General features: G+C 45.9%; 1 protein-coding gene across 1 annotated transcript; it reads left to right on the top strand.

The window, feature by feature from the left end:
- Positions 1-5518: 5518 nt before the first annotated feature.
- On the top strand, positions 5519-8173 carry GL218_03567 (uncharacterized protein; the record flags this gene model as incomplete). The annotated part of the gene is made up of 4 exons (XM_033580137.1): positions 5519-5585; positions 5874-6274; positions 6344-7809; positions 7912-8173. The coding sequence occupies 4 exons, from the start codon at positions 5519-5521 to the stop codon at positions 8171-8173; spliced, it is 2196 nt and encodes a 731-aa protein (XP_033437248.1).
- Between the last annotated feature and the right edge of the window lie 5312 nt (positions 8174-13485).

The raw sequence follows: 13485 nt of genomic DNA on the forward strand, positions 1-13485 counted from the left end.
TATCCGATGGAAAGCGGGTCAATTATAGTTTCTCAGGTCATGCGGCCCACTGCACCGAATAATATTTCAGCTGAATCTTTTTTAGATCTTCTAGAGCCTCATTCGCGAATTCAAGGGACTTTGAGCATGTGGTGCGGGCTCATGCGGGGTTCTCCATGGGCTTATACATACATACAATATAAATTGGGAGGAGTCCATAGTAGTAGGGTGCGGGGGGGTTAGGTGGATTTTAATATAGACACGTAAGTAAGCTCTCTAGAGTTTGGTAAGCTAGGATGGGGAGAGCCTAGGTGTACGTAGGTCAATATATGAGGTTGCCACCGGTGAGATTGCCTCTGGTGACAAAAATAGCAACCCCCGTGAACATAGGTTGCCTTCCGGGATACATATACACTATGGTTGGTCCAGCTGGGAATGGGGTAGATGCTGCGGAAAAGGATCACCGCGGAGCTAACGACAAGGCGGGCGTTTTCTATTTGGTAGAAAGATTAATATGCACTATGTACCTACGTATGGAAAAATTGTTGATCAGGGGCGAAGTGGTTGACGTGGACTCGTAAGTCGTATCGTCGACCTCGTCGTTAGCCTCTTTGGGGCGGAAAGATGACGAAGACGGGGGATGGCTTGGCAGACCGTTTTTGGAGCAAGATACGGGAGATCGACAGGAATGGAAAAAAGGTATGTAATTGTATGTATGCTAGATTTGTTCGAAGAGTATGTAGTGTACATACATACATACCTACCTACACATCAGGGCCACTACCTAGGTACGATTACGTAGCATACGCTAACATGGAGTAAATTTATGTATTCTCTCGACGGATGGACAGAACCAGGAAAACTTGGAACCGCTTATTAGATTAACATGGTATACGTGCATCCTCGATGACTTACAGCTCCAACTAAGGGAGGTAGTGACCTGGTCACACACATTCAGGATGGCAGGCAGATTGCGGCGCTTGACAGGTACTAGGTGGTACCAAGAAGCGAGATATGTAGGTCCATAGCGGCAGCCGCTGCTACGTAGTTGAATTCGGCAGGGCAGGGCAGTATCACAAATAGTAGTAGTAGTAGTTTTAGTAGCAGTAGAGGTAGAGGTAGTGGTAGTTAGATGAGATTACTAGATAGGTACGGTTGGTGGCGGCGGAATACCATTTCGGGTCAGGTGAGTAAAGGTCTCGATGGGTTCACCTGGGCTAGACTCTTCCGTCTAGGTTAGACTTCGATCGTGTAGGTATTTTCCGACGGAGGAGAATTTTTGTTGAACGTCAAGCATGATACCGACGTTACACTCGTTTAGTAGTCTCCCCCCAAAAGCGCACGGCCTTTTCGTTCAAATTTCTTGCGCGGGCTTCTTTGCAGATGGAATGTCGGGGGCGGTAACTGTCACGATCAGTTCCTCTTTTTTTTTTCTTTTTTTTTTTCTTCTTCGCGCCAGCCAGCGACGTAAGAATTCGTTCGCGAAGCTGGTTGGCCGAGCCGAGGCAACCGTACTCGTGGTACGTAGCCTCATAGGTAAGCTGGCCCTGGAGAGAGGGTCTATCTGTATGTAGGTACTCCATGTTTGAAGAATACCGCTTTTAAGTTAATTTGCCCTGCGGGATCTGGGGAGCAGCAAGGCAGGCAGGCATGGGCTAGCGAGAGTCCGAGCGCGCCTAGCAGATGCATAGAAGATCATGTCACTCGATCTTCGAAGGTTGCCATAGTACATTGGTGTTATGTAGCTCTTCTACGGTGCCATGGCAGCACTGTAGAATAATATGGTCATCTCTTTCCGTTGAAGAAGATAGATATGCTTATCTATCTTAGAATTACCTGGTACGGAACAACTCCAACCGGTTGGGCTTGTTTAGTAAACTCACGATGATGAAGAGTACTGAAGTTTTGGTGAGCATTTGGGGTAGTTCGTAAACGAAATCTCGCCATAGGCTGACGATGATATGAGTGTAACCAAATTTCCCACTCCGCTAGATTAGGACATGTCTTGGCACTGAATACATTAAATACAAGAAGATATGATATGAGAATGGAAGTAAAAGTAGTATGCAGATATACATACAAGCATAGTAACTCTGGCTATCCGCGGGCCAGGGCTACCTCCTATGAGAATAATATCGGAACTTTGAACAAACGGCCTCTAAATTTCTCAATTATCAAAGCTGGATTGTTCTAGCCTCGTGACTACCTATATTTTATTCTGATTGACCGCTATGAGCAAGGTAAGCCATTGGTTTTAATACGACTCTACCCTGACTACGAGATACCCAAACGTCACTCTGGCGACGTCCCGTCTTAGTTAATCCTAATTATTACTTATATGACATTGCTATTTCTCAAGCGCTAAGGACGTTAACCCTTCTGGAAGTCATAAAGGCTTAACTTGGAAGAAAGAGGATAAGTGCCGGGAAGTCAACCGTACGGGAGGATGAAACCACATACATACCTACATAGCTAATACATGGCATTATTAAAGCTAGCAATTTTAATTTTTCAAGCTACCTAACCTACATTTCTCCCCACTGCCCGCCTTCTCAGCCCGCGGGAGAAGCCGTTTGGGTTTGAGAAATCCTTCCCCCGCAGAAATGATCTGCAGACGGTTTAGGACGATGCTAAGCCCGGTCCGAGCTTATAAGTAAAGATTTAAGTGTAAGGATATCTTTCTATATGGCGTGCGGTTGGCGCAAGGCCGCCCGCGTCTTCAGCACATTCAACACTATCACTTAGTATTCGGCCCGTTGAACGGATATGATCATGCAAGCTGCTGTCAACGCCAACAGCCGACGAGGCAACAGTTATTAGTCCTCCCACGCACTAAGGCTTGGTAAATATTGGGATGAGACGGATAGCTGGACGACCTAGTACCTAAAGAGATCCATCGTTGTGGGGTAAATTCGGTACCTAGGCTGGCACACGGGTATCCAAACACCATAACTAGATGATAAGTTTCAGTTTGATCAATCTGGTTGAGCTGGGAAAAAACCGGGCTCATTTCACCAGTCTTCCAGAATATTGCTGGATCTTCACGCCCGCTGTAGTAATCCGCAGTCTGCCTGAAGGGACCGGTCCACAGTTTAGATGAACTCGTCCTATTGCAAACCCCAAAGAGGCAAACCCTGAATGATTTCTCGGTCAGCCTCTTAGTTATCCGTGTGTACCATACCATAGTAGAGAGGGTGAAAGCATTGCCCGGTAGCGAGAACTGATCGTCGTCTCGTTCCTCCTACATACGCTAGGTATAGGTAGCGGAGCGACGACGAGCAAGTACAGTACAGTACCTAGGTCGGTCGTAAAAGAAACAGAGCAGGATTCCAGAAAGGAAGGTCAGCCACCTTCGTAAATAGAGATAGTCATCCGCTTTTATATTGATGTAGTAGAAGAACTGGCTCTCGTGACTCAAGCGAGACGCCGTAAGCAAATCGGTTCTGGCCGCTAAATGACAACCAAGACCCTTGGTCAACTTTTGATATATAGGATTTGGAGTATTCTTCACGTGTGCGCAGGCAAAGTTATTAAGCTAGCGTATGGAGGAGCTGACGGGGTGGTTTGACTATAACAATAATATCTAATGATGGGTCGCGTATGGCATGAAGAGGTATGTGTGGTCATTTCGGTGGTTAGCCTGTCCTTGTACGAGTTTGAAACCCATACTTGAGTGTATTACAGGTTGGTATAGCATAATATAGTGTAGTGCAGTGTAGTGTAGTAGGCTATAAGGCGTATGTAAGGGTTGTATTTCGGGAATATCTATATCTAAGTGTTTGAAGCTATAATGCTCTCTTTGACTAAGTAGTTAGGTCGAGTAAATGTAGTTGTCCTGTATTGTTATGCACACATCTCAATACCTGATGATAGGCTTACTGTACGTCACCAACAATGAATAGAGGGCATTTTGAACAGAGATATAATTGTCATATCTGAAGTGACGCTATAGATCAGGACGGTTATCACTTAATCATGATGAGGGGGTGAATTTTTGGCTGTCAGCTATTAACATATACCTACGTATTGTACGTAGATGGTCACCTATCGTACACAGGAAGGTATCCATATCCTGCATGGTCCATGTGCTATGTACAACCGGGCAGATTGAAGATGGGGTTGACAAGGATTACCTAGCTACCCAATAATGGTAACAGGTTACAATTCTTTAATATCTACGGAATACGGTTAGAATAAGCTAAGGGTCCAAGCTAAGTTATGTATAGGTATATATACCTACATACATAAACCAAAAGGCATAATTTATCTCCATTCAGGTGACCATAGGAAATTACATAGGACCTTGCGAATACCGGCGGATATGCGATTCTAAAAGATGCCGGCTTCATGTTACTCCTTTACATAGTTAGTATGTCATCAAACTCGAAAACAGGCGCTTATTACTTAGGCTACGTAGGTTCGGAGGTAGGTATATACTATACCCACACGTATGGATAGTTATACGCTTATACTTGATATAGGTTAGGCAAGTATCTATCTCCTTAATTAGGGCTACTAGTGCTAGCCGAATAGCTATGTAGTACCTATTTAGGTATGTAATTATCATCCCTCTGGATTGTAAGGGATGCTATGGAAGTATCCGGGTAGTGATTTATTAGTATAATGTAAACACTCTTAATTTCCTATGTCGGATACATAGTGTTATGGCTGTATGTATGGACATATGGGCACGTTAGGTCATGTTCATAGACATTCTCTAAACCGTCCCCGCGGAAATTTTCATGTTCCCTTTCATCCGACCCCTGCCACCCCAGATCTTCCCCCAAAAACTGTACCCTTAAGTATTTTGTAGCTATTCCTACAAGTCATTTTCCCCATGTTACAAAAAAAATCTATGCCTATTTTAGTTATTTTCTCGTCATCGAGGTCACTGCACCCCCTCTAATGTAATAGTTCATTCTCGACAAGATAGCGCATAAGGTCCTAGGTTAGGTGGTGCGGTATGTTATGTCCCAAGCCGAAGGACCCCTCGGGATACGGGTGCTTTTGTATTCTGGTAGACTATTTGTGACCCTGGCTTAGGCGCGAAGTCATGCTATGGTATCCTAGAAGAAGCGGGGATTTGAGAATCTACCTACCTACCGCAGAAGTATTTACAGTCCAAAATTCCGTTAACATCAGCGCTTCGGCTATGCCAGCTATTGCCCGTATGAAGAGGCTCCATCCTATTTAGTTCTTATGGGGTTGGCATACCTCTACATAGGTATGTAGTATTATGCTCGATGCCAGCTGTACATAACGCTATGGACAGCCCGTTTGCACGAAATATGGAATTGAACGGTCAACTTTGTGTACAGTATTGTACCGCGAGCTTCCAGAAGATGGGCTCCAATCAGGGGTGAGGTGACAGAGCACGAATGCTACCCTTGCCCTGTTGGTAAGTAACCAATGCTATGCTGTACCCTTAGTAAGTAAGTACCCTTTAACGACAGTAGACCTAAACCACGATGGGAAGCAATTTTCTGGGGTTTTATTATTTTTTCTTTTGGCTGGTCTACACTTTACATACCATGTATGTATGCTGGACCCTCTAGGCGGACTGGGATTCTTACTAGGGGCTCAACGGTTCTGCGCCGCTTCTGCAGGTGTGTACCATGTAGAGGAGACACCACTGTCAAATCCTCCATCTTTCCTACGGTGTCCCGTCATAAAATATGATAAGCTCGCTGCCCCGTGCCTTGCAGACCCGTATACCCTCCTCCCGTAATTTTTTGTCCGAATCTTGTTCCTCTGTACGGCGTCCTGGGTAAATACTTCCTCACCGAAGTCGTATGCTTCTCTAGGTCCTCGGTTACACGACTTCATACGAAAAGGTAACAACATCGTCTACTACTTAAGCGAGAGTGCTTGCTGTTGTTGACTACACCGGAGAGGTGCCGGTGACCTGTTGGCTCGAAAGATGTCGCCGTCGTCGACGGGTGATTCGCCTCTTTCCGCCGGCGCAGCGAGTAATTCGGGACGGCCTTTCCCTTTACCCTCGAGAGAGACATTCTCTATTGAGGTCCCATCGCCGCAGCTTAACCCGGCCACCAACGGCTCAGCGCTAAAGTCTCCGACGGCCGTCAACAAGGCTCAGCGCACTGCAAGTTTCAGCCGGGAAGGGATATTAGGTTCGGCACAAAAAGCTCGGAACCTTTCTCAAACGTCTGAGATCCGTACTGAGCAAATCACCAATGGCATGTCGAAAGCATCTAGCGACGAAGGGGGAAACCCGCTAAAGAGGCGGAATACGGATGCGACTGTCGACTACCCTCGGAGACGAGCCACCATCGCGGTAGGTTAGATGGTATTATTAAAGGTTTATTTATTTTAGGTGAGATTTCTAATCAAGAGTAAATCATAGTGCGAAGTTTGCCGCTCTCGGAAATCAAGATGTGACGGCACCAAGCCAAAATGTAAGCTTTGTACGGAACTTGGGGCTGAGTGTATATATCGAGAGCCCGGGATCAAGCTTGACGCCGGCGACAAGCTCATTCTTGAGCGACTTAATCGAATCGAGAGCCTCCTTCAAATCAATCTGACAAACGGTCACCCGAACGCAATGCAGATTACCCACGATTCTCCGCCCATAAGTAACGGGACGGCTCTTAGCGGCGATAATGTCATGATTCAGAATTCATCCGGTAACTTTGTCTCTATTATACCGAGCGGTGGCTTAGGTACTTGGACAAGTCATCCCCAAGGTACTAACATCTCTACGATGCCTAAAGTTCACACCAACGCTGCGCTTCATCTGCTTCAATGGCCGTTGATTCGGGATCTGATCGGACGTCCGTACGACCCACAGATCATCCTACAGCTCGAGATGGCTCGGGAGCCATTACATTCCTTAGCTAAGACGCCCTGTGTCGATTTATCGAATACTAATGCTTACATCGAAGCATACTTCGAGAGAGTGAACGTATGGTATGCTTGCGTTAACCCTTTTACTTGGAGGAGTCATTATCGTACGGCATTATCGACTGGATTTCGCGAAGGTCCAGAGAGCTGCATCGTGCTACTAGTACTTTCACTCGGTCAGGCAAGCTTGCGCGGTAGTATATCTAGGATTGTACCTCAGGAGGACCCTCCGGGCCTGCAATATTTTACGGCTGCATGGTCACTATTACCTGGCATGATGACTGCGAATAGCGTTCTGGCTGCCCAATGCCATTTATTAGCCGCGGCGTATCTTTTCTACTTGGTACGACCGCTAGAAGCGTGGAATTTATTGTGCACGGTGAGCAGCAAACTACAACTATTACTTATGACCCCGACTCGCGTACCGGAAGACCAGAGAGAACTCTTGGAACGAATTTACTGGAATGCTCTCCTTTTCGAAAGCGATCTTCTCGCGGAATTAGACTTGCCTCATTCCGGAGTAGTTCAATTTGAGGAAAACGTTGGACTTCCTGGTGGATTTCAAGGAGAAGAATCCGAAGCAGTCGGCCGAGATGATCTCTGGTATTTCTTAGCTGAAATCGCCTTAAGAAGACTCCTCAATCGAGTTAGTCAACTCATCTACTCCAAGGATTCTATGGCATCAACTACAAGTCTGGAGCCTGTCGTCGCGGAGTTAGACTTTCAACTTACGCAGTGGTATGAAAGTCTCCCTTTGGCCCTTCAATTCCCGTTCACCCGTACGACTCTACCGGACCCGGTGCAAACGGTGCTACGATTACGTTTCTTTGCTTGCCGAACCATTATCTACCGTCCGTATATCTTGGCGGTGCTGGATAACGAACAGGCCGTATTAGACCCCTCAGTGCGGGATAGCTGTCACAAGTGCCTCGAAGCCTCAATCAGGCAATTGGAGCACATATCTGCACAGTAAGTAGAATTCCCCTTTTATGATTGGATAATATTCCTAGCCTCATGGTCTTATTCCCGGCTCTTCAAATTCTTGTCCCCAATCTAACGATTTGACCGTAGTCACGCCGGCCATATGCCCTACCTTTGGCAGGGCGCTCTCTCTATCGTTTCACAGACATTACTGGTTATGGGGGCTACTATGTCACCGTCTCTATCTAACATACTATTGACTCTCGTACCTCACCGTGAAGTCATCGATCAAATCATCAATGACGTAATTATGGACATCGAGAGGATGGCAATACTGGCACCCAGCTTAAGTTTAGCTGCCGAGATTATCAAGGAGGCCGAAGTCCGCAGGCGAACATTCTTGAATGGTTGATTCACGGTCGAGCATGACGCAGTGTGCCAGTCCTGATGGGCATGTTATGATGGGTATTGGCCGGTCCGAATGCTTTTTTAGAGGTCACGACGATCGGATGCTGTACTCTTGACCCCCGAAAAATTCACCACCTCTACACAACTGCAGTCTGCATGGGAGTGTTAACTTTTACGATGTCATATCTACCCGCTGCCTGGGCCGGCCGGTTCGCGTATCTAGGAACGAGTGCAGGTACTTGCAGAGATTCCCGTTCAGCATTCTCGGCTATGCTCGAAATGTCTTGTCTCTAATTGCACGAGGACTTCTCCCGGGGCATGCAAGCTGCGATACGACGCCCCAATTAGGGAGGTTATGGCAAACTAACTTGGTGCGACTAGCCACCGGATTCCTTTTCAGCCTTGTCGGGTCCCTAGGGATCAAGTCCCTCCGTGGCTGATTTCTTAGATGATTGACGAACCCCTAGGAACAAGGTCGTTGAAAAAGGGCCTAGGGCGGCCAAAGTAGTAGACTGCAGCGCTTTGGCAGCACTGGAGATGCCCTGGGGTTGCATCCTGGGGGTGGACTGGTCCAGCGTGGTTGGCGGGGAAAACTCTTGGGTCTGGGGGGGATGGCTGGATGTCCAGGCTTTACGGTCCGGATTCCCGATAACCCTGCTCACACTCACATACCTGTTCACATAATTTCCCCATCACCGAATATGCGATGGTGAAGGGTCGGATTCTACAACCGTCACCAAATCTTTTCATGTTTCTAGAGTTGGAGAAATGTCCACGGACGTTTTCCTATACGTTGTATCTCGATCTGAAGGACATGCGCGGCTATTCTCATCTTCCTATACTACCTTACCTTACTTAACACTTAACACCATACTACCATCCAGAACGGCATCATGAGTGCCGATGAAGTCATCGGCAAGGAGGAAGAGGATCTTAAATCGAAGAAGACATAGCCAGCTGGCTGGCCCTTCCAACCCCCCCTTAGCATCTCACATCCTTACATTGTTGTATAACCTATCCTTTAACTACCTACACACTTGGTTGCATGTATGTTTCTTGGTTGAGTATAACCAATGTGTACTATTCAACTCCCCAGCTGATGCAGTCTTGAGAGAGTGTTGTTCGGCGCTATCGGCGTTATTCCCAAGCGTCTTTCTTGGTTTATTTACAGAGGCTGCATCGTCATCATGGTTGGTTAATTCAAAGGCAGGAAGATGTAGTTAGCGGAAGATTATATCTCGCAGAGTGGCTCATACTTACTTACTTGATGGCGGGAGGTTACGAGGCAATGACAAAAATTAATGAGTCGAGATAACTACGTCGTCATCTATACCCAATCGATTTTCAGATATATATAATATGAATACCTACCTACTTACCTACCTAACCTACCTACTTACTTACTTCTATTTATACCTCACTTAGTTACCCACTTGCTCGCTTTTATAAATATCGCGTGCTATTTTGAGAGAGATCTAACACACCTTATCGGACAGAGAAGCCTCGTCATTTTAGCACGTGGGAAGACATAAGCGAGATGCAATTGAGCGGCTTCATTAAGAGGTACCTAACGTAGTTCAGATGTTTTAACATACCTATAAATGGCCATCCCGGCATGTCAGCTACCATCAACTGCCAGGCTCACTTACATACATGCACTTTCTAGGAGGCTTTCGTTCCGCTGACAAGAAGCATTAAGGTATACGAGGGGACTGACTCTAGAACAGGGAACATCACTAATACATACATCTAAACTTGGACATGGATACACGATGTATACTTCAAGAAAAATAGATAAAATAGAATAAGAATAAATAAATAAATAACCTCCCCTCCCCCCCTCCTCTTCCTCCCCGATCCCGTGATATCGAGGCCCTTTGCGGGGCTCCGCATTTGCCTACTTGCATGTGCCTTCTCATGCACACCTACCTACATAATCTCCCTAACCTATAGGCCTCCAACCCTGGACACTCCCCCGTTTCCCCTCCCCGAGGAAATTTCCATACCGAAGCTATCATAGGGTACCTAAACAGCCCAGTCCAGCCCACCTACCTAGCTGCGGTATTTCGCTGCCAGCAGGGAAACGGGGACGGAGAAGGATTCGAACAAGTAAAAAAAAAAATCAAAAAAAATCGCGGTGTGCATACGAACAACCAAAGGGACACCGCAGCTCCTTCGGAGATTTCTTTCCTCTTTCATAGGTACGCGGGATTGCGGGTTAGCGGCAGGTTCTGCCAGGAATCACCCTCCCTCCCCCCCCCGGTCCGTCGGCCGTCCTCGAATGGGGTACCTAGGTTAGGTACATTAGGTAGCTTGCCGGCATCCAGCTTGGCAGTTGGCAGTTGGCAGTTGGCCACATACATACATTGCCTTACACTAATGTAAGTTTCTACATACATACATAGAGGTACATTAGTAAACTCGTAGGTGTCCATAAAGTGTCTAGCATGGATATTATACTTGTGATGAACTAGCAAGGAAAAGGAAGTAGGGGTGCGGAGACAACTTATACACATTGGGTTTATGTAGTGAGGTAACGAGTAATAATTGGTAGTGAAATATCGCTAGAATCCTATCATCTAAGAGCTCTGAAGAGAGCGATTAAGAGAGGAGTTAGTTAATAGTTACTACCTATAGTTAGCAGTAGTGAAATTGAAAGCTGGAGACCTTTCACGTTTGTTTCTTCGAAATTTATGTTTTAGCTTCCGCGTAGGAATAGCGATATGGTATAAGTTTATTATTACCATCTAGATGCGCTGTTGACTTGTACCCGATAGACACAGCCAAGATAATTATCTCGTAAACGAACGAAAGCTAGCATCGCTGCATCTGGCATTCTTGCTCATCCATTTCTAGTGAACGTGATGCGCTGGGAGTATGCCATATTTATCACTCAGTTACATAAAGGAACCGCCTTGGTAAGCTATCCTCCTCGTGAGAGAATGACACATGTGCCGTGTCAAATAAACTCTTTATTGCGTCAAGCTGTTGGGGGCCGAGACAGCATTTTACAACGGCGGGAATGTACCGAACGTGCTTTAGACTGGGCAATAACCCTCTGAGAAGCTCGGAGACGAACGTAGTAGAAAAAGCCATGATGAAATCCTCCCTCTGAGTGAAGCTACTTTCTGTATCCAGCCACATCTCGACCGCGTCAAGCGAGATGAGATTCGGTGGAAGTTTTTCAAGTATCCTGGCATCATATTTATTGGTTTCAATTCCAGTTATAAGCGGTATTTCAATCTTTAGTGTTTCAAGCTTTTTGAGTCGAGGCAAGCAGTTAAGGACCCGAGACGATCCAAGCTGGGGTAGAAACCAAGTGTTTCGGCAGGTCCTTAACTCTAACACCTTTAAGGTACCGGCCAGTTTTACTAGTGCATGGTTGAGATCTCTGTCTGTCGCCGGTAGAGGACGGAGTAAATCATGAGAGCTCGCCACGATCAACGAGAAACTCTCCAGTTTAGCAGCAAACTCGAAGATACGGAATATTGTTTCGGCATCAACTACAAGATCCGCAGTCAGTGGCAATTCTTCTTAGATATGCTAGAGATTTGTCGCGCGACAGGCTTGGGCTGGTACTCACTATAGGTTACTAGCTTTAGCTCCCTTACTCTTCTAATCCATGAATTGTTACGACCTGCTGAGAAGAGAAGATATCCGTCGTTATACCAGACATGGAGTCGTTGGATCCCTCCGACTTCAAGAAACTCTGTTGCCATTTCCATACCGGGTCTAAACATTCTCAAAAAGTCGAGCTGTTGAACATACAGTGTCTGTAGCTGCGGAACGATTCTATACCTATTTTGCATCATTGCTTGACGTAGGAAGGAATCTAGTATTCGATAACGACTATCTTCGGACCAGCGTAGGAGCAGTCTAAGATTGTAAGATAGGCCAATAAGAACCGCTAAGAATCTTAGGGTCGATGTAGATAACTAGGCTACCCGGGTCCTATATCGATCTAAACCAGCCCAACGCATTATACATATTTGGCGGTCTGAGAGGTCATCCCTGGATGGCAAGCTGGGAAGGATAGGTTTTATATTACTATAGCTTCTGAGATTAGTATTTACCACAACAGATTATAGGTATTAGACAAACATCATAACCCCTCCAGAATCGATAACATGGCCGATACATATAAAGAAATCCAGAACGAAATAGGAAAAGTGAAAAAAGTCCAAATAACACTTACTTGACTTCTTCGCGTTCTATATCATCTATGGTCGACCAATCAATGGGCTTCAAACTCGCTGGGTAAATTATATTTTCGATATATTCACAGTATTCGTCTTTGAAAAGCAGAGTTCGCACTAACACTACTAAACTCCTTGTGCCGCCATAGGTGTTGGCGCGATGGTAATCATCATAGTCCCGGGAATCGAGGAAAAAGATGACCGTCTGGTAGAGGAGCGGTTTTGCAAGGCTGTTGAAGAGTTTGGAGGTAAGACATAGATTATAGAGGGTTTTACGGTTTACTAGGAATTCGGGCGGAGGTAATACGGAGGTTACGCTTTGGACTGGAAGTCGGAGATACTTGACGATATGTGATAAAATTTCGGTAGGTAGTAAATGATCATAGCGAAGTTGTTCGAGTTGGCCGCACGGTTGAGAAATAGCATCGTCATTCTTCTCCTTCGGGGACTGAATGTCGGAGGTTTGTGTCGGATTCCTCTCCATCACTACTATTGGAGCGTATGATATAATAAATAATACCCGACTCTGCGAATAGAGATAGACTGGGTGGCCGCGCGACTTGTCTTGATCGATTTAGGGCATAGTTAAAGAAATTAGGAAAAGATGACGAATGTAGGTAGAAAGGTTGCTGGATCTTCCCATCTAAAACCAGCTCTTGAGGCGCCACATAAGGCTCTTTCCTAGTACTTAACTTTACTCTTGATTTTCAGTAAGAAGGGGCTGTAGTTAATAACATGATCGCAAGTGCCGTGCTGTCCCTTGGAAACATCCTATGTAAAGAACCTAGATGGATAACACATACGTGCATGAACTACCAATGCAGACTTGTATATGGAAAATCCATATTAAATACATATCGCCAATCTTAATGCTGATTTCGCTATGCTGCGGTTGACGAAGCAGAAAACTTGGTCGGTGTGATAGGGAGAGCGATACGACGATGCCGTCATAGAATACTGCGGTCTCGTAGGGAAATACTGATGCATGGTAGATTGCTATATCGGTCTCTCGTTGCGTCTCCTTGAGTCCTGAGCCGGTTAATTGCGATGAGAGGGAAAGAGGCTTAGGATATTAGGATATTGAGAGGACTGATGTTTAGGCCACTCTTAACCACATAGT

This window comes from Daldinia childiae (assembly GCF_008694065.1).
Source record: "Daldinia childiae strain JS-1345 chromosome Unknown Scaffold3, whole genome shotgun sequence".
NCBI classification, from domain to species: Eukaryota; Fungi; Ascomycota; class Sordariomycetes; order Xylariales; family Hypoxylaceae; genus Daldinia; species Daldinia childiae.